The 26,570-nt window shown below is 44.6% G+C and overlaps 1 protein-coding gene across 2 annotated transcripts; it reads left to right on the forward strand.

Moving 5' to 3' along the window:
- Window positions 1-880: 880 nt before the first annotated feature.
- Window positions 881-14,553, forward strand: LOC119177768 (uncharacterized). Of its 2 annotated transcripts, none has more exons than XM_075888058.1 (7): window positions 881-1,070; window positions 1,219-1,728; window positions 7,002-7,346; window positions 8,527-8,727; window positions 11,322-11,645; window positions 13,355-13,685; window positions 14,194-14,553. In XM_075888058.1, the coding sequence occupies exons 1-7, from the start codon at window positions 1,017-1,019 to the stop codon at window positions 14,379-14,381; spliced, it is 1,953 nt and encodes a 650-aa protein (XP_075744173.1). In that variant the 5' UTR covers window positions 881-1,016; the 3' UTR covers window positions 14,382-14,553. The 2 variants fall into 2 exon arrangements, with proteins under 2 accessions (XP_075744173.1, XP_037284850.2); XM_037428953.2 differs by having other exon boundaries at window positions 7,005-7,346.
- Window positions 14,554-26,570: the final 12,017 nt, after the last annotated feature.

Here is a 26,570-nt window from a genome sequence, read left to right on the forward strand (position 1 = left end):
GTGCAGTAAAAATAAAACAATGTACGCGTTGTTTCCACAAGTGGCAAGCGAAAGGGGCGAGCATGCCATGTTTCTATGGGCGAACTTGGACGCTCTCGATCGCGGAAGATTATGTATCAGTCACACCATAGACTCCTTTCCGTGTGAGTGCTGCCATCATGTCGCATATGTGACACACATCAAGGTACCGCAGCATGGCCGCAGTATGAACGAGAATAGGACGTTGTAACTAGCCATGGAGGAAGGAAATGTAACTAGCCAGGGGTCAAGGAGGTTCAACCCCCCTCCCCAACTGTACAAACGCACGTACAAACATACATACAGTCAACGCCTCCTAGTTTTTGTTTTTGTTTTTAGGAGGTGTTGCTAAAGTATGATTTATCCCTCTTCCCCCGAAGAAAATTCTGGCTACGCTCTTTTCGGCCCTTGCCATTCTGGTCATGGTCCGCGGCAGAGGGCATGAGTAATGTGAAAATACAACCTTAAAATAAGAACAGAAAATGAGGACACAACGCATACGTGTAGCACTTAGTAGCATGTATCCCATAAATAACTTCGCAAATATTAAACGAAAGTAGTCAGTTAGCGGCCGAGAGTCAAAATCAGTCGTATTTAAGTCGATTGCAGCCAGAAGCAGTCGGTTAGTCCAGTTGTGTGGTTAGTCCACAACCGAGCTGTTCGTGGGTGTTCTGTGGTTCTGTGTAGGCCCTCTAGCTTTACGCTAATCGAAGAATACTTCTGATGCGTATTAAATGCGACTGCAAGCTGATGATCGTGCTCTGTCATCGCCTTTGTGATGATATGACATTCTGTGCGTTATGATATATCGTAAACGTATCAACACAGGCAGTACAATGACACCGTTGGCTCATTTCCAAAGCATGATCTCGTCTACCGTGCTCTCAATAGACCACTTCTTTTTGAAGCACCGTAGTGTGTTTCAGGAAGACGCTCCTTTGGAAGTGAATTTAGTCTAAAAAGTGCCATCGGCGCTACTACTATGCAAGAAACGAATCATGCCTGCGATCGAAGTTCGAGAAGAAAGAGAGAAATGCAACAGGCTGTTGGAGGTAAACACCTGCACGCTGGGTTTTTCGAAGCTGTGACAAACCGCGTTACGAAACGCCCGTTAGTCATCGATCCTGACCTGGGCGTGCTAGTAATGCGCGTTGAATCACCGAGTGATTTATTTGTTTTTCTTCTTGTTTGTTTATTCAGGTCTTCGACGATGTGCATGCGTTCCTGTCCGATCGAGTTGTTCGCTCGATTCCCGAGAGCATCGAGGTGTTTTTCCGGGACAACGGAGTGCCGGGAAAGCTCAGCGAAGACGTTTCGAACGCCTGCTTGCGGTACATGATCCATGGTTCATTCGTGGACATTCTCGCCGCGCGCAAGATTCTGCAAAAGCATCTGCTGCAACAAGACACTGTTCACTTGCAGCGAGTCGCCGAAGCTGACGATGTCACCCTATTAGAAGCGTTTAAGGACCCCTACGTGGATGTGGCGTCGCACGAGGTTATCGGTGCAGATGTAATCGAAGACTGCCCCGAATTGGCCGCTGAGGAAGATGGCTTCTGTTCACCTGGTGAAACAACGCTCCTCGTCAACGTTGTTGCCGAAAGTGGCGCGTGCGGCGAGTTTTGTTCCTCCGACCTGCAGCACTCGTTCGACCAAATCGAAGCCGTTGCGAGTGATGTCGGCGCTGTCGCCCTGGAAAACGAGCCGCAGGTAACATTCTCATGCAGCCAGTCGCGGCAACTTGGGGCGATATACAACGAATGTTTGGTTATTACGAAATAGTACCGCGTACTGACGCAATGGGCTCGTGGGCACGACCAAGTCACACAGATGTGAGGTTCATTCGGTCCATTTGCACTTAACGAACTAGTTCATGCTACCTTCAAGGATACAAGATATCGGCAATCTGTGTATTGCCATTAATTTTATGCAGACTTCGTGGATCGCAACCTTACAGCTTTTTGTGCACTTGTAAGAGACATTGTGCGTAAACAACAATTAAACAGAGCTGCTGCAAGTCACATGAGATGCTAGCAATTGGGATGTACTTAATCAGATCTATTTTATGTTCAACCTAAGCTCATCTAACCAAATCTAATCTAGCCACCTAAGTCTAGGTGCTCTCATGATCACCCCCCTTAACGGGGGCTACACCAAAATTAGTACAGGAGGGTGAGGTAGTTTGACAAATACGACTCGCTGGTCACTACATGAATAATGTCCCAATCTCGTCGCGTACGTTGTGAAACACTTTCCAAAAAACAGTGGCACATACCCAGGAGCAGGTATGTGCCACAGGTGATGGACATTTTATATGTAACCAGGAACGGCAAGAACACACATGGGTAACTTTAATGCTTGAGTGTTAAGAAAAAGCTGCCATAGGCAGCATTGACTGAACGAATGCAAACAATAAATGCCAGTGTCCCAGCAGGAATCGAAGCACTGACAGTTGGGCGAACTGGTGTGGGTTCATAGTTAAGAACGGCACAAAAAAGACGGGACACAAAACGAAAACAACACGAAGACGGGCGACAGACTCACAACCAATCTTTATTCACGTCGAATCACACATATTTACAGGCACGTGGTCGCAAAAACCAGGTGATACAACAAGCAAGGTTTAGTCATGCTTTTCAATTCGAATAAGATACTTCTTTTTGTTGCAGGGTGACAGATCAAACACTGGTTTTTGCGACCACGTGCCTTGATATATGTGTGAGTCGACGTGAATAAAGTAATCGAACCCTAGCATTCTGCATGGCAATAGAGTATTCTACCACAAAGCCATGCCATGCCTCGGATATACTCTCTAAATAGACTAATGTTTGTGAAGCGTCTGTGCTTGCAGTACTGGCTATCCAATTTCATAAACATCACATATGTACTTATATGATACAGCCATCATGTCAGGGTAACATAAATGATAGTTAGGTACCATCCACTTAGTTGATTTGTGTAGCAGTGTTGAGGGCTACCATCCTCGCGTGCACCAGCACAAACACCGCTTCATATCAGCTTACTGCTTCTTGTGTTGCTAATATCCATGTTGCTCTTGGCATCATTAGACAACTATAAACAATTGCTAATATAAAACATATACGGCTGTTGAACATATGTGTGTGCATTTATTTGTACATATCCCATAAAAAAAATAAAACACATTCACCTTTCATTTGCATGCTTCGCATAACATAGATTCCCAAGGTACGCATTTCTATTGTACAAGCAATCTCTGCAACACAAGGGAAAAATGCGAATCTCATTTTTGGTACTTCATACCCTTCGCTTCATACTGTCTTTCATTAATGGGTTGTATTGTATATTTCACATAATTTGGGAGGTGACATAATTGTCAAAGAAAAACTAAACATTACTCAGGGTAAACATTATTCAGGGTAATAGTAAACTTTTATAATTCAGATTTGTTACTATCACAATTTTTTTTCGAATGATGAGGGTTGCATTTCAGTTTGTAAATGACATCGAAGCTGTGTCTGCCGATGTATTGAATGTGCAGAACAGCCTCGTGTATGAAAGTTCCCGCAATTTTTGTTGGGATGTAGTGCTCTTAAGCCTAAGTTCATGGGCCTGATTTCCGGCTCAGTGATTTTGTCACCATTGGAGGACAAAAGTGAAGCGGCATAACTCGCACTTGGCAGAAGTGGAAGGGATCATTTTATCAAAATTGTCCCAGATCTCCCAGCTATAATCTTTGTCACAGGCTGCACATAAATTCCTAGCATGTAGTAAATAAGACAAGCTGTTTTACATGGTCTTCTTTTTACGGCTGCTCATCTTAAATGTGTAGGATACTGAGGGTGCAGCCTTGTTTCTTGACCACAGTGGCTGCCCTCTGATAGAGATGAAATGTTGAAACACTTGTGTAGGTGCGCATTAAAGGGACACCAGGAACCGAAATGATTTTTTGCGTGTTGGTCAAGTACAATTTCACAATTCCGAAAACACCACTCTTACAATGACACGACGCTTGATTAGCGAAAAAACCCACGAAAAGAAAATGCAGGTGGCGAAGTCACCTTCAGATTCCTGCACCAACACTGTGACATAAGATATTTTGAAGGGGTTCACTGGTTCCTACATAGCATTTAATCGATGAAAATGAAGTACGTTGTAATGTCTGGGTGTTGCAGACATAATATATGAAGTTTCAGAAAATTTCATCGAGCCAATGCCACAAAAATACCGAAAAGCCATTTTTAAATTTCTCACGTCATGTGCGGAGATTATGGTGTGAAATTTAAAAATGAAACTTTAAGCATAGTTTTTTTCAGATAATAATGAACTTATGCTAGTGAAACATACAACATTAGAGTTCTCAGAGTGCAGTTTATCAACCAAAACCAAGTCATTGTTCCTCTCTAGTGTCCCTTTAAGGGGAGATGCAATTTGAAAAAAAAAAAAAAAGTGTCATTATTCTTCAGCCTAGGCAAATAAAATTTTTTGCTGTATGTATAGGCTTTTATGCTGATTTTAAATATGTAATTGGTTTTATATTAGGTAGCACAATTTTCATTTTGTGTCTTGACGATGTGTGAAGTATAATTCGTTTTTGACAAACTTTTTACGGCACTAAACTTTTATGATTCTGAGTCAAAAATGGCTGATATTGCTCTACTACGTTAGAATGCAAATAACTATCGCGAAAGGGCATGTAAAAGTTTTAGTCGACAAGAAAAATTGTGAGAATTCTCAAAATGCCTCAGTTTATACTAATTGTTTTCTTAATTATATATAATAATGATACATAGTAATCATTATACATGCAATATAAAGTTTTAAAGAAGATACTTGCACTCTTCCCAGGTCAAACAATATGTGGGTGAAATTCCATCTTGATCTGGCTATTAAAAGTACCAAAAAAAATGGCAGCATATCTACAGAGTGAATGATGGATAGGGGGGCGAAGCATCCGTCCGTCCATTCGTTCCTGCTTTCGTTCATCCACGCGTGCGTCTGTGTGGCCGCCCGTCCGTGCGTGCGTCTGTTCGTGCGTCCGCACGTTCATCGGTGCATCTGTTCGTGCGTCCGCACGTTCATCGGTGCGTCCGTCTCTGCTTTCGTCCATGCGTCCGTCCATTTGTCCGTGCAGCCATCTGTGCGTCCGTTCGTCCACCTATTCAACACTCCAAGTACCACCATCTCGCATCTTTTCATCATATATTACTCATATAGAAGCACCGCCATCCCGTGGACACTCCAAGGACTGAACGAGAGGAGGCACACGCACACTTTCTTACGGCTTGCGCTCGTGTCTACTTCCCACCTTTAACCACCTCGAGTTCATGGTATATACTAGTTCACTGTATTCATGGCACTGCGGCCCAACGCTCGCTCTCTAAACCTTTCTAAAACCTAGGAGGTCACGGCCAACGAGTATAACGTAGCAACCCTTTCTTGTCTTCTGTGCGTTGTTGAACAATGAAAAATTCGCAGCATGTGCGTTAACTAAAAGCCGAATTCTCTTGTCTCTCATTCCCCCTTAGCAGCCATTGGCATGTACATTGAGGACTATCTTTTATTGTTCAACAACGCACAGAATAAATCTCTCATCGGCACCGCCTTGGAGGTCAAAATGTTATACTTGTTACACACTACTACAACGGCTACGAGGGACGAACGGGTGCCGCTATAAAGAGCTTCGCCCCTAAAACATTATGTCTAAACTCAAGAAGTTGTCCGAATATGGATCTTGAAAAAAGCACATTTTAAAGGCATATAAGTCAAAGCTCTTTTGTGCTGCAAAGATATGTTTTTTTTTTTTTTAATGATTTCTTCTATTATGAGAGCTTGGCAATCGTTATTGTGAGTGTGTGGCTTTAGTAAATTCCTCATGCCAAATGCAGTGGCAAGCAGCCAGGTGACAATTTCAAAAGGATTCTAAACAATGAGCTCTTTTTAGTTTTTAGTAGCCACCGCGTGCTCTTTAAAAGCAAATTTAAGCTGCTTCAAGTTCAATTACAATCTTCAGTTTTTGTCATAGTAGTAAGAAACTAAACTTGTGGAAGTAAACAAAAACAAAAAATGTGTAATTTTAGACTAAAAACTGGCATTTTTTCGACTCTCATCTCTTCTTAAATGACCTAAGTAACAAAAGGGAATCTGGAAGCCTTCAGGGGGCCCAGCAACACTTCTTGTGCATGGTCAAAAAACGCTGCCGATTGGTAGTTGAGGCTCCCCAGAGCATGCAAGCCGAATATTATAGCGTGGCATGCGGCCTAGAGTTTACGATTAATTATCAGTCAGCTAAAAAGCGTTCCCTTTTCTCTTTACAAATGATGCTATATACCCTAATTTCTGCGGCATTTACCCACATCCACAGCAGCTGGCCGATTTGCTGCATAGTTATCAGGACAGCAGCAAAATGCCACCACTTGCCCGCGCTCTTCGTCACACTGAAGGTAAGCCGTGCATTCTAAGAAAAACAAGAAAAGAAAGTGAACGTCATGGCGCGCATTGACGAAGGGGCGCATCTTTTTATCCCCTTGTTATCCCCCTCCCTGCGTAGCTTCCAGTGTGCTCGCTGGCATGAAAGAAGTGAGAAAGCACTATAAGCATGCAACAAATACCTATAACTCCTTCTCTACTCGATGGATCCTGAAAGCTTTTGTGGCATGTGATTCGTAATGCGTCTTGCGCTAGACTATCTCCTTATAACTGAAAAAAAGTGTTGCAGGGCCCTTTTTAGTACAGCATGTCTCATTAGTTATGATGCTGCATCCACAGTGTTAGTCTTTCGGATCATGCGGTCAGGTGCCCGACGAAGAGGACGAGCTCCTTTCTCACGGGCTTTGAGCTGAACTGACCAGCGCTTCAACCACTGTTGTGAATATATTTTGTATGTGATCTACAGTACAATCACACAGCTTTGGCACATGAAACTGCAGAATTTAGTAAGTGTTTACAGGAGCTGATGACAACCTAATATTTTTGTGCGTCTTTCAACTACCTTGATTATACAGCAGGTCCGCTGTGACCCAAGTGCGGTGCCGAACCCAGTCGTTATTGAGATTCACTGCTCGAAACTGGAGGATGCCATGCTGAATCTCCCTTTGGACCTTCCTCCGCCCCAAGAGAATGTAGCGGAGCAGTTCATGGAAGATCCGACAGCGGTGGGCACCACTTGTGCAGCAGAGCAGATGGCAGAGGACACGGGAGACAATGTGGCCCCTGATCCGGTGACGGAAGTTCAGAAACAGAAGCGAAACTACGAAGAGGTCACGCCGTTCAAGTACTTCTGTGAGCTGTGCTCATTCAAGACAAAGCGCAACAGCCACTACTTGAAGCACATCAAGATACACGAAAAGGTACCGTGCCGAATGCTACTTTTACTTCGTTTGAAGCACCCGCTTGTGAAGTGAGTCATCATTCCATGACTGGAGGGAACGAAATAGCCAAATTCAGATCAAACAATGCATATATTTGAGAAAGAAAAAAAAAATTACGATAAAAAGCTGACTGTCAAGTATTTTGCCATTTTCAACTGAATATAAAAGTTGTGAGTGGTCCACTTTGTAAAAAAAACAACAAAGCTTTATTTAAAATTTAATGGTACCTACAAGTGGTTGGTCACTGCACTGAGGATGTTGTAAAATGGGAATTAACTGAAATGATATCTTGTCTGCTGCATCATAATGGTAACCTTAATGAGATCTCGCTATCTTATATTTCATTTCAAAGAGGGAACTGTTCAGATATTCAATAAAAGTATGGTTTATTTGCCATATAAGTGCGTTGTTTAGTCCATACACGTCATTTTGTCATCGCGAGTTTTCATATCAGCGGGACACCGTGCAACAGGTGGGCAATCGTAGCATATATCGAAAAATATCTAACAGCACAGAACTAGTAGTAAGGAGGATAAACTCAGGCTAATGAACTCTCTTATGTACTTACCTAATTCTGCATGAGCTGTTTTTATGCAATGGGGTGGCCCGGATGGGTGTTCTTTTTGTCACATCTGTTGCATCCTGTGACACAGAAGTGTTGCAAACATGGCCTAAATATTTTTTTCTATCATAAAAAGCTGGGAAGGAATAGTTCCACATTATTTTACATTTGTTGACCAGAATCTAGTTGCTCCATATATTTGGTATGGTAGTCATGTCTATTTGCTGTGTCAGCAGCTCTTGTGAAAACAAATCGCTCAGGACAATCACTATTTATGTCATTCTTTCTCTGTCTGTGATCTGATAACTTTCATTGTCGTAAAAGAAATCTAAAAAAGTTTATTTGGTTCACGCTATAAATTTGTGATATTCATCACCCTCATGGTGAAACATTCACATTTTGGAACCTTGCATCATGCCAAGCGACTTTGGGGCTGAGATTTGACAAAGCTTTTAAACCACCTCATTTGCTAACAAAACATGTCAGTTCTGTGTTATCTTTGTATGATGAATACAAATTGCTCTTTGCTGAGCAGCTCTGTTTTATGTGTTTAAGGAATGTGCATTGTCATGACTGGCAGATATGTGCTCTTGTCAGGTGACCACACTACACAGATGTGACAAGTGTTCCTTCACCACAATGCGCCTGGGCCACCTGAGAAGACATGCGTCCACTCACAGCAACCATCTCCATCGCTGCACCCACTGCAGCTACACGACCGACGACCAAAAGTTGCTCCTGCGACACAACCGCATGCGCCATTATCGGACTAAACGTTCCCGACAAGCACCAGCCAAGGTAAAGGGCAACAGTGGTTTGCATTTTCACTACTCACTACTAAGTTTCATCTTCAGAAGCAAGTGGGATCTAGGGCATGCGCTAGATGGAGCAGACACTCGAAACTATTAGAAGGTTGCTAGCATGATCTTCCAACATATGCCACATTATACTATGTTGCTGTATTATGTACTACACTATGCTATGCTAATATATTATAGAAGTAATGTATACTGTAGGGCTGAACTCTTAAGCTGGTCTCTTTATCATCATTCCATCCTCCAACTGGATTTTGTTTATGCATAGGGAAGTTTACCAAAATGAGGTGGAAGACGTTGGGAATACAATGGTGAAATGCGTAGTACCAAAAGAGAGAACTGCACAGTTTAGGGCAATACCCTGCAGATTAGAGTACAATAATATAGCTGTACAATAATTCGTGTCATTGTTTGACTAATTATGCATAATTTATTGCTGACGTCATATTGTTTTTAACTAGAAAAACATTGTTGTGTTGTTATATCTTGCTTAGTCGGTTGTATAATGCTAGATGCTTGTTATACTGAGGTTAACTGTGGCATGGGAAGGGGTTTTTCTGCATGGCAGTAAGAATGCTAAGTGTGTAGCTGGTAGTGCCGAGGTGCAGGAGGCATGGGTTCGTGGTTCTTGATGGTACTTAAAGTCTATGCTTGCAAACCTACTGCAGGTAAAGCTTACAGGCAGATATCCGGCTGTACATGACTCCTCCAACTACACCTTATGGTCAGTTTCTGCTGAAATATTGCACAAAAAAGGTCTTTTTTGCTTGCTGCTTAACAAGGTACAGTTCCTGATTTGCACGCTTTTAATTTTTCTGGAGCATGCCACACTGGGCTCATTCATGGATGAGAGTATTTTCTTTTTCGGATTTCTTGTCAATAGAGCTTAAGTGTGCAATGTTTGCTAATCTAGGCACTATAGGAATGTCAATTTCTCGGATTTTGTTTATTTTTATTGGCATGATTTTTGAAACCGGGTGGTGAGGAAAGGCAGTCACCCAGCCTGCAGTCACATCTCCAAAATAATTGTATCATTCTTTGTTGCCGCGGTGTTAAAAGACACGTAACAGTCACAGGTGATGCCTTTGAGCTGCAATAGTTAGAGTAACACTATATGATACCTTTAGGTAGCAGAGTAGGGCACTTTTTTTCCAACACCGCTAGCAATTATGCACTGTGAAGAAGCTGATGCACAGGCCACACCGCCGAAAGCGGTTGCCGTCCTCTTGGAATCTATCAAGTGGCCGTTGTGTGCTCTGTAGCTCGTTAGCTATGAAATGGTGGTTTCATTTGCTTAATGTTCATGTCCTTTAGCTCAAAGGGGCCCTGAAACACTTTTTTGAGTAACCATAGAATTTATTCACTGGAAAAGTGTATTGCCCCACAAATTCAATGCTGCAAAAATTTTAAGAATCCGTCCAGTACGAGCGGAGTCACAAAGATTCGTCACACGCTGAAATCGCATTCTCTCTTCTCTCGTCCCGACGAAAGCGCTGGAAGCTAAGCAGGGAGGGATGGGAGGGGCAAACAGAAAACGTTATGCACGCCTTGTGGCCTTGAGCACTATTTTTTATATTTTTTTCTTCGAATACGTGGCTTTTTCAAGGTGGACAAGTGACAGTCTCCCGCTGCGATCTCTGTAACGACCGAGCGTGCCACATTAAAATCAGCCAATGGCTGATAGATGGGCTCACTGCGACTAATTTTTGGGCTTATTGCGTGATTTTTCTGGAGAAAAGAAAGCAATTTTTAGCTGACTTTGATAATTTATTGTGGATTCCAGGCCGCGTGCTGCGATATAATATTTGGCGTGTCGTCCGGAGCCTCTGCTATCGATCGGCAGCATTTTCTGACCATGCTCAAAAAGTGTTGCAGCGCCCCTGTAAACAGCAAAGAATTTGCGTGGATTTGGCACCATTTTCAAAAAGCATATTGAAATAATCAATGCTGTAGGGTTAGTGGGGCACTCTCTGAATCCCAGAAGACCTATATTTTGTGTTTGTGAGTTGTTGCTTATCTTCCATAGCTAGCGTCACTTGACCATGCTGCAGCGGCAGTACATGTTATTTGGCACTACGCTAGGCCCTTTTGAACTCCCATAGCACAGTCCCAAAAGCAGGTATTTCTTCTTTCTTTGCCAGTCGTTGACACGCCAGGTACGTCAACTGGCGATCGGTAACATGCTTCTTCGATCGGCAACAGGTTTAAGCAAGTTGCCTGCAAAACCAGAGCGCAGTTTCGCCGTGTAACTACGGTTGTTAACAAGGCAAGATGGCAGACCTATGTGCTACTCTGGTCTCGTAGCGACCACATACATTTACTCTAGCAACAGTGAAATGAGTATTTCTTGAATGATGCTGTGGCAAACAGCATGAACTTCAGCTTTACTGGGAGCAACACAGGCAAATATGATGGTAACTTTTTTTTTAATGCTTGATTACATTCTCAAAATTTTGATCATTTTCAATGCATTTCTTGCATTGCTACTGCATTTCTTTCAAAGTGAGCTGTCAAAAGCATTTACGATAAATCTTGCCTTTTATAAAGTTGCAATTTGTCCTCCGTGTTGCACTGCAGCCCATGGAATGCCCTCATTGCAACTACCGTACTACCCGGCCACTGCTGCTTGCCAGACACCGTCAACGTCATGCAGGTGACAGCGGTGCGCTCCAAAGCAGCGCACCCCTGCACCAGTGCACCCAGTGTGGCTACCAGACGCATCGCAAGGAGCACCTTGTGCGGCACCGAGCCAACGTCCATGGAGGGGCGCGCCCATTCCTGTGCCACCGTTGTGGTAAGGCTTTCAAGCGGGCGGATGCCTTACGCCAGCATCATCTGACACACGCTGGACCCAATGAGGGTGCCCCTCCGGCGTCTTTCCCATGCTCACAATGCCACAAGGTGGGTACTGTCTGCATTCAATGCTGAATGCCAAATGAAACTGGGTTGTTGCTAAAGCCGAGGATTATTAAAGAAATGAAGCCCTTTATGCGAGCCTTGGTTACAATAACAGTAAACTCCATGGCACAATATGACGCTGCGCAAGCACACTTACTTGGGCTCTCATTAGTTCATGACTGCAGCAAAAAGCATTCTAGTGATAATGGTGTCAGGGGGTGGTCTGTCACTTCCTGATGCCCTGTCTATTGCGTCATTTTCATACAAGCCTCCTAAGTGGCACTAATGGCGTTGTAGTGAAACAGCAATAAACCTCATGATAATGCTGTGGAAATCTTCTAATTAGAGCTGTGTGAATAGTAAACTTTCGGTTGCGAAGCGAACTTGAATGTTGCCTATGAATTCTAATGATATCGAGTAATTTTTCTAATATTTTTAATATTTTTCTAATACTTTGAAGTTAAGTTACTGAAGAAAGTTGCATGAGATCATGGTTGCACTCGTGGGTCATAGTACGTATCATGCAGTCGAACCCCTTTATAAGAGACAGTGATGTACCATACAATTGGGTATAAGAGACACCTGTCCTACACTAAAATAGAGGTTGATAAAAAAGTGTATACATTATACCCTGTTAATAATAGGGTATAATGGGGCATAATTCATATAAAAGACAAAAATTGCTGCCCAGCGCAAGTCTTTTATAAAAAGGTTTAACTGTAGTTGCTGGTTAGCGCCTGTCCCATTATTTCTTCCTTTTTCGTCCTCGTGCTGTTGCACTGTTTTCAAGATGAATATCTTGGTTGATAGCTTTGTTTCACCTTGCTTGAACCACATGGGCACTGACTCTCATGGAATTCTTTCGATTCTTGTTCTTGAAAGCATGTCAACTCTGTTTCTTGCCTTCCAGTGGCACTGCTTTCATAGCCTAGCATAACATTGTCCTTCTGATTGTTGAATCGAGGAGATGTCTCATCTGTATGCTCCCTCATATTCAGAATGGAGCACCGACAGAAAAAGAATTAGCAGGAACTGTTTATTCTCGTGTCCTTGTATTTTGTTTCTTGTCAGAGTTTCGGGTCTGTTGTCTACTCATCTTACTACTGGTATTCCTTTCAGGGACAAAGCTGTTTTCAGTCAAAGTTTCCCCGTCCATTAACGTGGTGCTGGTCTCTGGGTCTTGTGGTGTGGCGAGAGTGTGCCTCAATAGATTACGAGAGGCTGCAAGGTGCCAGGATGGTAGAGGGCGAGGCTTGGTGGAAAGGATGAATCAATAAGAGGTTAGCTAAGAAAGGGAGTGTCGAGGTTCGGTGGAAAGGGCGAAACAATCGGAGGCAAATATGGGTGAGGGTGATCCCGACAAAGGGGGCATTAGCTTTGCTGTTTCGACAGTGTTTACATTAAGGTGAGCTGAGCACTTATTTTGTCATTTCACTCCTGTGCGACTGCAGGACATGTAACAAGATAAACAGACTGGAGTGCTGTCTGTAGCTAATGTCTGTTCCACTAAAAAGAAAAAAGAAATTAGCGCCTATATAGTTACTGTGTGTTAAACTAACAGTCTAACATGTAAGGAAGGACATGAGGAGGTCAGAAGCTCTCAATTCATAATTACAATTTTGTCGTGTTGATGACCACAGCTGTGATTGGCATATCGAACGTTTCCAGCTTGCAGGGTAGCACACTTCACAATGAACTTACCATTTTTACAGGTCTTCCGAACCCACTCGCACCTCTCGGAGCACCAAGCGATCCACTCAACGGCGAGACCATTTCTGTGCGAGATCTGCGGCTCGGCTTTCAAGACGCGGTCCGTGCAGCGCAAGCACGTTCAGTCAGTTCACAACAACCCACGGGCATTCTGCTGCAGCTGCTGCACCAAGAAGTTCAACACTCAGTATGCATTAAAACGGCACCAGAAGCTCCACCAGCCGCCGTCCGAGCAGCTACAACGGCACCAGCAGCCAGGGCAGACACATCTACTTGCACCCCCATCACTGCCACTACCAGAGGAGCAAATCCATGCTCCAACAACATTTCAAGGTAAAAAAATTCGGCAGATCCCACGTACCTTGGGAACAGATGTTGTGCGAAGCATGCGAAGGAAAGGTGACTGTGTTGTGGCTTCTTTATTGATTGAAACGTTACGAAATGACGCTAAAGATATGTACAATTGTATGCCCAGACATAAGTTAAACATACAATGTTTACTGTTGCGTAACGGTGTAAATAGCAACATGGGTATCAGCAGTACCAGATAGACAGAGTAATTTATCAGTTGATGTTGCAGGAACTGTGCTCCTAACTCCACCTCTCATCCCATCCCTCCAGCATTGAACATCGAAAGTGTATGCTCAACCATTGCTGCTCATTGAATTGTTGTACAGCCAGCAACAAAAGTGTGCGAGGTGACTTCACTAAAAATGCACACACTTTCACATGTGCCTTGAGTACTCTCACTTATTCACATGTGTTTTGAGTACCTTGAGTACATGTACTTTCACATGTACTTTATTATTCATGTCTTTTTTTCTTTTTTTAAATAAATTAGATGTCCTTGGAAGCACGGCCCCTGCTATGTCTGGACCAGTGGCCGAGGTGCCTGGCTTGGAGCATGTCATAACAACTGTGCCCATTCAGGACACATGCGACGTAATTGGACAGATCTCAACAGCCATGCTGCAGCCTGCAGAGACAGCAACCCTGCTGTACCTAACGAACCCTCTGCCACCGTTTTAAGCACGAAGAAAAAGAGAAGAGATCGTCTAGTTTATTTAGTGTGGCGTTAAAACTCACCGTGCTTTAGAAATCTCAAAGCAGCTATATGTACATATAATGAACAGTGAATACTTGTGCCACAAGCTGTAGTGACGATTGGAACATGAATACACATAGTATGGATTTTAAATGAGACTAGGGATGGGCAAATACATAGTAAATTTGAGGTTCGAGGTGAATAGTGATTTAGATGAATAATTTCCTAGCGAAGGGTTTGAGTAGTTTATATCACATATAAAAAAGGAGCAAAAAAAGAGCATAAAAAAAGAACATATAAAAAAAGAGTTAGTTGTCATGACCCAACTATCTTATACAATGGGCATGTTGAAAATCACTTTTTTGGTTCAGAATCAATTGGGAGCTAGTTTGAATAGCAGCAAGGTCTGAATAGCAATAGGGTGCAAGTTGTAACTGGTACTATTTACATTTTGAAATTTACTATACTTAGTTGATAGTAGATACTGAGCACATATAAGCTCGTATGACACAGTTTTCAACTTCAAAAACAATATCTTAAGGTGAAGGTACGTAAGGTGTACCCTTAACCTTGAAGTGTAGCTTCGTGGCAGTGCAAATTTTTTTTGCTTGGGTGGTTTCGCGGTATGTATAGCACTGCATTCTGAAGTGAAATCACCTTTACAGGGAGGGGGTTGTATCCTAATATATACATATATTTGTTCAACTCGAATGCTTCAAGGCCTCACGTAACTTGAATCTGTGTTGCAGTGAATTTAAATAGTGTAACATTCGTTCGAATATTCGAAGCCCTGGAATATTTGCCCATCCTTAGAAATTATGATATATATATTAGACATGCAGGCGGATGTTTGTTGTAAACTTCGCTATTTGAGAGTGATTTTAGTTGTCAAAAAACTTACTTGGCTCTGCTTTGTGGTGTCTACGTGAACACCTCCTTGATTGACGGGGTGACTTCTTTATCACCCGTTCGTTTCTAACACCTTTTACACTTTGACATGAACTGCAGAAGGTGCCTCTTAGCGCTTGATCTTTGTTTGCGCCACAGCCACCTTTCAGAAAGGAAGCTTGCAGTGCCTTTGCTTGTTTGCGTTCTTACATTTGACTGTCATTGCGACTTGACAGTCGCTTCAAGCTGCAGGTGATTACACACAGCATGACAGCATTAGCCTAGTGTGCATTAAACGCAACTGTTTCTTGTAAATAAAATACCGTGGGTGTCACTGCCACGCTACTAGATGCTTAAACCGATGTATTTTGGGAAGCGACGTTTGATGAGCTGAATCATTGAGAAATAACCATTTTTTGTGTAATATAAGGTTCTGGTAATTGAAATTATCACGCAGTATAGTTTCACCAAAGTTTTAGCAAGTTTTCTGTATAAGTAGCTTGATTAGAAGCTGGAAATCGTGTGTAAGTATAGGTATCACTCTGATAAAAGTCTTTTTTGTTGTTGTTTCCAAAGCTGACAAAGTGTAATCGTGCATTTCATAGTGTTTGAAGTGTTCAGCGCTCATGTTCTGAAAGTTTGTTTGGCCCCTTCCATAATGTTTTTGTGTGAAACTAAATTATATTGTGATGTACAACATGCTTTGCAAAGTTTATAATTGTGCAGTGTTACAATCTACTTGGCCTCTTTAACAGGTAACGGTTATTTGTTCCTTTTCACTGTAAATATGAAGATCGGGGGAAAAAAATATTCCCGTCACTTTTCAACAATTACACCCTCTGCCCGCCCCACTGTTTTATGATTGCGTATGTGTGAAAACAACCACCTGTATTGTATTCTACATGAAAAAGAGAAAAGAAGACTGCATGACTGATGTACTAAAAATGCATTTTCAACTTGTCCCCCTAAACCACAGCATGTATTAGACATATTTCATGACGAGTCCAGTGAATACAGTGCGTGTGACATGCACTAGAAAAACAAATTCTTAATCTTTTTTAGCAGTCGTGTGGGGTGCATTAGGGCAGAAAAGGTTTTGCCATAACAGCACACTTGGCCGAGTCATTTACAGCGTTCTGAACCAACTGCGGGTATGATTTCTTTGCCGAAAGGCTACAATGGGATGAGCTGTCAACTTTGCCTTTTCTCGACACATAATGCACGTCTGTTGATCACTTATAGCCAAAGGAGACTGAGCTCGTGCTGCTTTGTAACTACCCAATACAGCTTTGTACTTGGTGTCTCGAATCTCTGCGACTGCAAGCAAATACAGTTGATTGTGGTTCATCCAGCATTAAGAAGTGTGGGCGCATTTTTTTCTAGATGTAGCAGAAACTCTACCCTACAGTTTTTAATAGTTAGAACATGACGCCCAGAAAGTGAGAAAAATGAAAAACACTTGTAAGATAATTTGACTCTAAGGTCGGTTCCAAAATGAATGGGATTTTTCATGAAGCTCCTAAGATTCTGCTGTGGATATTGGCATTATGTTTAGCTTTCTGCACCGAAATTTCGGCTTTTCGGTATACCGCACCGCCTTAGAGCCTCTTTCCATGAGCACGACTATTTGTTATGGTTACGTGGATACAGTATAGCAGCTTGGTCAACTTTATGTGGCTTCCCCTCGTTAAAGGGCCACTCACCAGGTTTGACAATTTTGAGCTGACAAGGGCAATGTGTAGACGAGGCCTTCATGATCACGTCTGCCAAAATTTGCAACGCTATGCGCCGCGGAAATGGGTCAAATTTTAGATGAACGCTGCTCCCCCTTCTTTCTGCTGGCGCGCGCCTAGAGAATGAGGGCATGACGTGCGCGTATGAATGGCCCTACGTACACGGCAATGCAGTGACGTTGGTCCTCTACGTAGACCACTCAGCTCTGATGTTGCAAACAGTGGCACGTGGCATGGCGAAAATTATTTAGCACGGCATGCATAGTTTATGTAATTTGTTGCTTGAAGAGATTAATAAAGCTCTAGATGAATAATGAGACGAAATTAAAGAATGAGAGCGTCTTTTTCCCATTTTCACCCGTGAATTTCAATGAGATGCGGGGCTAATGTGTCTGCGTTTCGCATGCGTTCGTGTACCCGCGGTCAGCGCATCGAGCAGACGACCTCCGTGGAACGCTTCTCTGCGTTTGCGCACTCATTGTGCTCATCTATTCTACCACGTATAAGCCAGCGTTTCCAAACCATCCCACAGAAACAGGCAGAATACCACAAAATGATGCTGTTCAACAAAGCGACGCCGCTCGCGTGCTCGGGGGTTGGACTTGTTTAGGCACGTAATGCGCACATCGCCTCTAGGTCGGATGCCGGAGAGGGTGGGGAAGAGATTTGGCTTACGAAGGCTACGCGGAGGTGTGGCAAGGGTTTCGAGCTCGCCTCCTCTCATCCTCGTTTCGCGCCGCTTCAAAAAACCCACCATTTTCTCCGCTCGTGATGAAGTGATTCAAAAAATTTTTGTGGCAAGATGTTCCTCATCGGACACCCAACAACTTCTACTGTCTAACTAAAATTTGGTATGGGACCTGGTGAGGGGCCCTTTAAAAAGGCACGATAACACACACATCTAAAGCAGTAGTGTGAAAGTTTCGAATTGAGGCTCATCTGATGCTATAGTTCCACCTTTGTGTCATGGATATTTTAAAAGTAGTTGCTTGTTCATGGAACAGTATGTATATATACATTACCGCATGATCCCTGTCACTATGAATATGTGTATAGTCACTGTAATGTGGTAACAAAGATGTCTATTTTTGTTTCAATAAAAATATTCAGGCTATGTTGTTTTTTTACGCAATGACTATCGAAGTTTCGAGATAGCGAAAAGACAGCATATAACTGTTGTTACAGTCGGTAACGTGCAACCAGCACAAAATCTAGGCGTGTGCTTGGAACTTTTATGGAGTTAATTTATCAACTTAACATTTGTGGACACATTTAACTAATGCAGATAATCGCAAGCAGATGTAAGCATTTTACACTTTGCATGTAAAGCTCTACCTCAGCCCATTCCCCACCCCACCCCCAAAAAGAAAAGTAAGTAACGAGGACTTAGCTTTCTTGCGTATCCACCCATCTACATGGCTTGTTCACCAGCCATGTGAACAAAAGGAAAACTGTGGCACGTTAATGTTTACTGAAAACGTACAAATATTTGAAATTTTAAAATATTAGGTTTGAACAATATCTGTCTTTAAATCAAATAGATGCTATTCATTAATATAAGTGGTCCACAAATATTTTAAAATGTCAATTCCATCGAAACAAACCAATGAACAACACAGTCGAATCTCATTGTTACATAGCCGCATTGTCATGAAAATGAATTTCTTACAGTAGACTCTCAGTAAACGTAAATTTGTTCATGGGAACTATTGCTTGAAAGGAACAATTCCCTCTGCAGTGCTTGGTTTCAGGCTTGTGTTCTGCACCCATGTTCACCTCTCAGTAAACGGAACTCCTGTTAAATGGAACATATTTTCCCGGTCCCTTCATGTTCCGTTTACTGAGAGTCTACTGTACATCTAAAAGTTTGTTTCGAGTGTTTGTTTGCAGCACTGTGGCAAGACCATTATTCATTAACTTCATGCTTCACTATTCGACCTGCCAAGGTCAAGGCGGTCTTTTGGTTTTGGCGCCTGTCTGCTCATCCGCAGGTCGCGGAAGCAAATCCTGGCTGTGGCAGCTGCATTTTCGATTAAAGCAAAAATGCTCGAGGCCCGTGTACTTAGATTTAAATGCACGTTATAGAACCCTAGGAGGTCAAAATTTCTAGACCCCTCCACTACATTGTCTCGTAATCATATCATGGTTTTGGGATGTTAAACCACACAATATATTATTATTATAGTTTACTATTCATTAACTTTATTATAATCAATCAACCATTACATCCATATTTGTTCAATTGAGTTTTGGTGCAATTTTAATCCCCACTAGCATTCAAAGGTAGAAATTCACAAAAAATTCACTGACAATTTTTATGCACGTTCACGTGAAATTTAAGTGCAGCTTTTAAAGAGTTTTAAAATAGTGATACATTCAGGATATAAGTTTGAGAGAGAAATGTACACATGTACATTTACAAATGCTCTTATCACATGTACACTTTATTTAATACTTCAATGCGGATCACTTAATCTAGGGTAGTTTGAGGATCAGCGCTGAAGAAAGAAACCTCATGTCATTCGCCTCCAAGCACGACCTAGGGACCTTGCGTACAGCAGTTGCCTCTATTTGACTCTGGTATTCAGAAGGTTCTGGTCGAGAGTGCAGCAGTTTTCAGACATTGAAACACATCGGAGTGACCATATTCCAACTTGTGTGTGAATAAGAGGCTTTACAAACTCTTCCCCTACCACGATACGAAGAATCAATTGGTTCGAATTACAGCGACTCATGGAAAATGCATGAGGAACGCCAGGTGGCGCAGAACGGAGCAGTCCGGGGTCTTTGGGCTCCCGCTTCAGCAAATGATTTTTGTGGTTTTTCGTGTGCTGTGCCTCAAGATCTTGCTACGAGTCAACTCATAAGCTGCCAAGGTTCACGTCGGTAGCGGACTTTCACCGGTAGGTTCATTTTTGAGCATTTTTCGGACTTTTACGCCACCGACTACGCCTCGCGTGCTTACCAAACGCCGAGTTGGCGTCTGCCGGGCAGGACGCGCCCTTCCATGGACGCGCCCTTCGTTCCACCTGCTGAGCCAATATGCTGGACGGTGCTGCTGTTATTATGGACGGTGATGAACTCCCTCCGGAAGAGTTTGGAGAGGAACACGGCTGGCGTTCCGCCGCGGTGAAGAAAAGCTCGAGGCGCACGAACGCCAGTGCTACAGAGCGTGCCACGGCATGCGGCGAGAATGCCAGGGGCAATTTCAGTGCTACAAGAAAAGCTCTACACTTGAAGAATCAAGTTATCAAATCATCGAGAATGCCTCGACTGCCTAGCGAGCACTGGAAGATTATCGTCCGTCCAAGGGGTGGCTTGGATGTTGAGAAGGCGGGCTCAGCTAGACTTGGCCGGGCAATCGCAGAGGCGGCTGGAATTGTACCCACGCTCATTAGTCAGGACATTGTCTGCCCGAATGCAACGCAAAATATCATAGTTATTAGCACGGCGTCCCGTGCGAACGCTGACTCTTACCTCAGGATGAGCTGCCTTACATTGGGAATGAAGAAGTATGACATCAACACTTACGAGGCTGCCCCGCATGAGACCTGCAAGGGGGTCATCCGTAAGATTGACGCATCGGAGAGCCAGACGGAGCTGGAGAGGAGCATCCTTACTGAAAGAAACCCCACGGCTCTGGGAGTCAGACGTATTAAGAACACTGAGACGGTGGTTATTGTCTTCGATGGCTACAAAGTTCCCAACTTCATTTATTTCGGCACAGCGCTGGTCAGATGCTCGCTTTACCATCGGCAGCATGACTGCTGCTATGCCTGTGGCAGACTCGGGCACAGGGCGGACGTCTGTCCGACACCGGACGAAGCTGTGTGCAAGAGGTGCGGAATCAACAACCCTGATGAGAACCATCAATGTTCCCCGACCTGTGGATTCTGTGGCGGCCCACACGCCACGACGGATAAAAGTTGCCAGCAAAGGTTTCAGCTTCCATTTATTGTGCGAAGGCGGCGAAGAGAGCGCCGTGCGGAATCAGAGCGTCGTAGTCAGCAAACGGTACCTGCTAACGCCGACGAGGGTGTGAGCCAGCCTGCACACCGCAACTCCAGCTCAAACAGTCGTTCTGCTGCAACTGGGGTGGACAGCCGTGACTCATCGCAACAGGCAAGCAGTCGGTCCAGATCCAGATCTCGGTCCAGAAGTCGCTCCCAAGGCCAGCGAAAGGGAACTTCGTCTAAAGGCCGAGCCAAGTCCCGGTCCAGAGATCGTCGTCGGTCCCAATCCAGAGGCCCATCGCACTCGAGGAGCCAGTCCAGGGACCCGCATGGCACAGTCCGTTTCCAAAGCCCACCCCAACCGGAGATGCAGGGTGGCTCCTGGGCTGACCGGGTGCGCAGCGGAAGAGGTGAAAAGGTAACGGGAGGCACTGCGCCAGAGCATGGTCTAGCGGAGCTAAATCAGCTTAGGAAGGAGAATGCCGAAATGCGCAGCATTATTGAGTCGCTGAGAGCCGAAATGGCTGAGCTTAGACGTGTCAGTACATCTCAAGCTACTCTGGCATCTGCTTCTCCGTGTGTAGGTTCTCCCTCTCCTCAACCCATGGAGGTTCCCATGGTCGTGGAAGCGGGCCCCTCGGGTAACCCAGCCAAGCGTAAGGCTGCGACTTCAGCCGAGAATGTGCAGGCTAGAGCTAAATCTGAAATTAAGGAGACTCTAAATTCAATTTGCCTTGAGATTCACAAACTTAATGAGCGTTTCTCGGCGGTCGATCAACGTCTCACAGTTATGGATCAGAAAATAGATATTCAACATGCCAGAATTCAATGTGTGGAGAATCAATTACAGAACGCCGGCCTTATGGTGCAGAGCCCCAATATCAGGGGAGCAGCTCGGATTCACCCGGATTTCTTTCCAGAGGGAACGCCTTTATCGGCGCCCATTCCCATGAGTATCCCCAGTTCGAATAGTACAGTTGCTTCTGTACAGAACCTGACGGCAGGGTCAGGGAGCACCTCCAATGATCAAGATGGCCTCGCACGCTGAATTTCGTATATGGCAATGGAACTGCAGGGGGATCCTTAGCAAAAGGGGCACCCTGCAGCAATTTGTCCGCTCTCACAGCGAGAAGCCGCAAGTGATCCTACTGCAGGAGACGCTGTCTGATAGTGTAACCCTCCCGGGGTACAAGGCACATGCAGTTAAAGGGGAAGGCAGAGGGATTGCCACGTTAGTCAGCAACAAGTTCACCTTTGTGACACATGATCTAGGGGTAAGACCTAATAAAACGGAGCTCTCCTTAGGTGAGGTCATTCCGAGTTCTTCCAACCTTTCCAGCATTTTTATACTGAACATATATAGTAGCCCTAGTGATCATAGGCAGCGTTTTAGGACGATCATAGCTAAGGCAACCAGATTGGCTGGGCTCTCTCCTCTGGTTGTGGCGGGGGATTTTAACTCGCCTTTCCGGGCGTGGAACTACCCGTATGATTCAGCTAAAGGCAGGAGCTTGTGGCAGGAGACGGGAGATGCGGATCTCTCGTTAATTACGGACCCGATGTTTCCTACTAGGCGCGGCACATCCACCACCAGGGACTCCACCCCGGACCTAGCTTTCGTGAAAAATGCTGGCTCGGTAGGTTGGGAAAATCTTCTGACGGATTTAGGAAGTGATCATTATATTACAGTTACTAAATTACAGATGGAGGCAAAATCTAAAAGAAAGTTTACTTACGTGGATTGGGATAAATTTCGGGAGTCACGCAGCGCTCGAGCGGAACAGGGGGAAATCCCGGACTCTCTGGGGCAATGGACAGAGATGCTGCTGCAGGACGTTAGAGCGGTTACCAGAACCATTGAGACAGAGGTACAGACAAACAAAATGGACAGTCGGCTTGCGCATTTACTGGAGGCAAAGCAGTCGCTATTGGCCAGATGGAAGGGTCAGAGACTTAATCGTAGGCTTCGGAAAAAGATAGCGGAGTTAAATACACAAATTGAAGAACATTGCAAAAACTTGTCGAGGCAGCAGTGGGATGAAATTTGTAATTCAGTCGATGGACAAATGCGAACCAGAGGTAAATGGAATCTTTTAAAACACTTGCTTGACGAGTCGGGCACTAAATCTAATCAGAGGGGGGTCCTTGCTAGAATACTTCATCTTGCTCAAAAATCCTCCTCGGGCGCGGAGCTATTGGGGCAGCTTGCTGAGAAGTATCTACCGCTAGCAGTTGATTCCATGCAAGCCTATCCGGGGTATATGGGAACACCTTGTGCCCATTTGGATGAACCCTTCACCATCAGCGATGTGCGACGTGCCCTGCACGAACTCAATGGCCGATCGGCGCCGGGTCCAGATAGGGTCACCAACAAAGCGCTTCGGAATTTGGAAGATGACTCTGTTGAATTTCTTACTGATGAGATTAATAGGATTTGGAAGGGAGGTGACATCCCGGAACAATGGAAGTTGGCCAAGGTGATCCTCATTCCCAAGCCCGGTAAAGCACCAAGTTTGGACAATCTGCGCCCCATCTCTCTCACGTCATGCGTGGGAAAGGTGGTGGAACACGTTGTCCAGAACCGAATCGCGGACTACATAGAGCACAATGATCTCTTCCCTCACTACCTTATTGGCTTTAGGCCAGGCCTCTGTACGCAGGATGCTATGAAAATCATTAAGTGTCAAATTTTAGATAATCATACCAGAGACACCAGGGCGATCCTAGGCTTGGATATAAAAAAAGCGTTTGATAATGTCCGCCATGATTCTATTTTAGATGCGATCTCAAGTCTCAACCTAGGTTCCTCATTTCATGCGTTTGTCAGATCCTTCCTGTGTGGTCGAAAAGCCATACTTAAAGTTGGAGATCTAGAATCGGATGTGCAAGCGCTGGGAAATAGGGGCACCCCGCAGGGATCTGTTCTATCACCCTTACTTTTTAACATCGTCATGGCTGGTCTCTCGAGGCAGCTTTCTGGAATTTCAGATGTTGGTCATACAATTTATGCCGATGATATCACCATTTGGTGTAGAGGAGGAAGTGATGGCACTGTAGAGGCGGCCCTGCAAGAGGCCATCGACACTACCGAGAGTTTTCTGGAAGACACAGGCCTTTCTTGCTCTCCGGAAAAGTCTGAGCTTCTCCTCTATAAACCGGTCAGGAGGGGCCGTCGACCGCGAGGCTGGGTGCCGCCCCTAGAAAATGACATCCACTTACGTACCAAAAGTGGACGATCAATCCCCAAAGTCGCTTCCATTCGGATCTTAGGTATGACGCTAGAAGCAACGGGCACCAACACCATCACGATTAAAAGGTTGGAAAAAAAGACAGACAGTGTTATTAGGCTCATAAGACGGGTGGCTAACCGAAGGACAGGACTATCAGAGGACAACTTGGTCAGGCTTATACATGCTTTTCTGCTGTGTCATTTTGCATATGTGGCGGCAATGCATGTCTGGAAGAGAATGGAAAGGGACAAGCTTAATGCAATGATCAGGAGAGCTGTAAAGAATGCCCTTGGGCTCCCCAACTACACCCACACCAATCGTCTCCTGCAGTTGGGAATTCATAATACATTGGAGGAAATTGCGGAAGCACAAGAAAGAACACAGGTAATTAGGCTGTCTGGCTCAAAAGCGGGGAGGATGATTCTCGCAGAAATGGGTATTCCACCAGCTCAGATTGAGGCTCTGTACCAAGGGTTGACGAGGGATCAGAAGGAAAACATCATTGTCTCGCCTGCCCCGCGGAACATGCATCCCCAACGTAATGTTGGAAGGAGGAGAGCGCGCGCTCGGGCCCTTCTTCGCCAAGTTGCGGATCTTGACGGGGGGGCCTGTTTCGTAGACGCGGCGCAATATGATGGCCAGAGAGACCGATTCACGGTAGTGGCAATCAACCACAAAGGCATTACAATTAATGCGGCGTCGGTATGCGCCAGAACTGCCAATGCAGCTGAGCAGGTTGCCATCGCCTTGGCTCTTTTAGATCAGCGTAATGAACACATATTTAGCGATTCTAGAGCTGCCATTCGTGCCTTCAGTGTTGGAGCTGTGTGCAAAGAGGCCAAAAACATACTCGGTGATAAGTTGCTTACAACCCATACCATTACATGGTTCCCAGCTCATATGGGAAACATGGACGGAGGGATCATAAATCTCAATGAGTTGGCCCACTCCAGGGCGCGAGGGTTAGCTGTCCGCGGCCATGGAGGACCTTTGGGTCGAACTGGAGATTTCGTAAACAGGGATCCGCCAACTACATATAATGAAATAACCCAACATTTCGCTATGGATAGGAGAATCTTTCCACCTCCACATGCGAAGCTAAATAGAGCGCAGGCGCTTACATTGCGATTACTTCAAACAGAAACGTACCCTAACCCTGCCTTTCTTCACAAGCTTTATCCTGATGTTTATTTAACCAACTCGTGTACAAAATGTGGCGGTTTAGCCACCTTACACCACATGCTCTGGGAGTGCCCTTCGGTACGTGGCACCGATACAGCATCGTCCAGAAAGTGGGACTCCGCTCTCCGGAGTCCAGACATAACATCGCAACTTTGGGCTGTCCAGAGGGCCCACGATGCGGCGCTAGGGCTCGGCCTTACTGTCCCATCGTGGGAGCGGCCCGCCGTGTGCTAGGGCGCACGCCTTCGGACTTGTCAATAAAGTTTTTCCAAACCAAACCAAATGGAAAATGCATGCCGTGGAGACCCTGACCATATCTTGTGGAATGTGATCAAAGAGGCGATGAGGAAAGCTTCCTGTCTTTTCCGGTTTACCGGAAACCGTAGTTGACTACGGAAGTTGGGCTAGAAAAACGGTGTGTGCTTTGCTGAAGCGTGGAAAGGAGATGCATACGCACGGAGGCAATATGTGATTTGAGGCTGGCACAACGCATACAATAGAAGGTCTAACGCCGCTTGTACAAACTTGAAGAGCAACACTGAAAACCATTTTGTGAGTCATTGGATCCTCTAAAGTCGTTGTCACGCATATGGAGCACTATTCATGGCCTGCGCTCGGCTCCCCTACAAAGACATCTTTTCATGGCTTTAGCCCTACATTTAGGCTTCACCCAACTTGTAATGGCGAATGAGTTTTGTGTGCAAATCGCTGTTGTGTTCATGATGTCTGCTTCAACAATTAAGAGTGCTTTCCCTGAGCCCCGCATCCCCAAAATGGACAATGATTTCATTATAGAAGAACTTGATGCATCTTTGACTGCTTCCTGACGATCATCTTCACCAAGGCCCAATGGCATCACCTATGCTGCAATAGCCAACCTTCAACAGGAGGCCAGGGGAAAGCTGTTATGTTATTACAACCACTCATGGCAGGCGAGCCAAACCAGGAATGTCATCATTCGATTTGACATCATTTCGCCCAATTGCCCCAAAGTTGCGTAGGCAAAGTCAAGGAAAGTATATTTACACGCCTAGAATGGTATCTTCAGCGCTACATCGTGCACCCACAGTGTATGATGGGCTTTCGGCAAGGTAGGCCATCAGTTGACTATGTAATTGATCTTGCAACATTTATCTAGCAATAAAAAGTGCCACAAGCGCATATCACTGGCACTATTCCTTGATGTC

The sequence above is a fragment of the Rhipicephalus microplus genome, chromosome 1 (genome assembly GCF_043290135.1).
Source record: "Rhipicephalus microplus isolate Deutch F79 chromosome 1, USDA_Rmic, whole genome shotgun sequence".
Taxonomy (NCBI): Eukaryota; Metazoa; Arthropoda; class Arachnida; order Ixodida; family Ixodidae; genus Rhipicephalus; species Rhipicephalus microplus.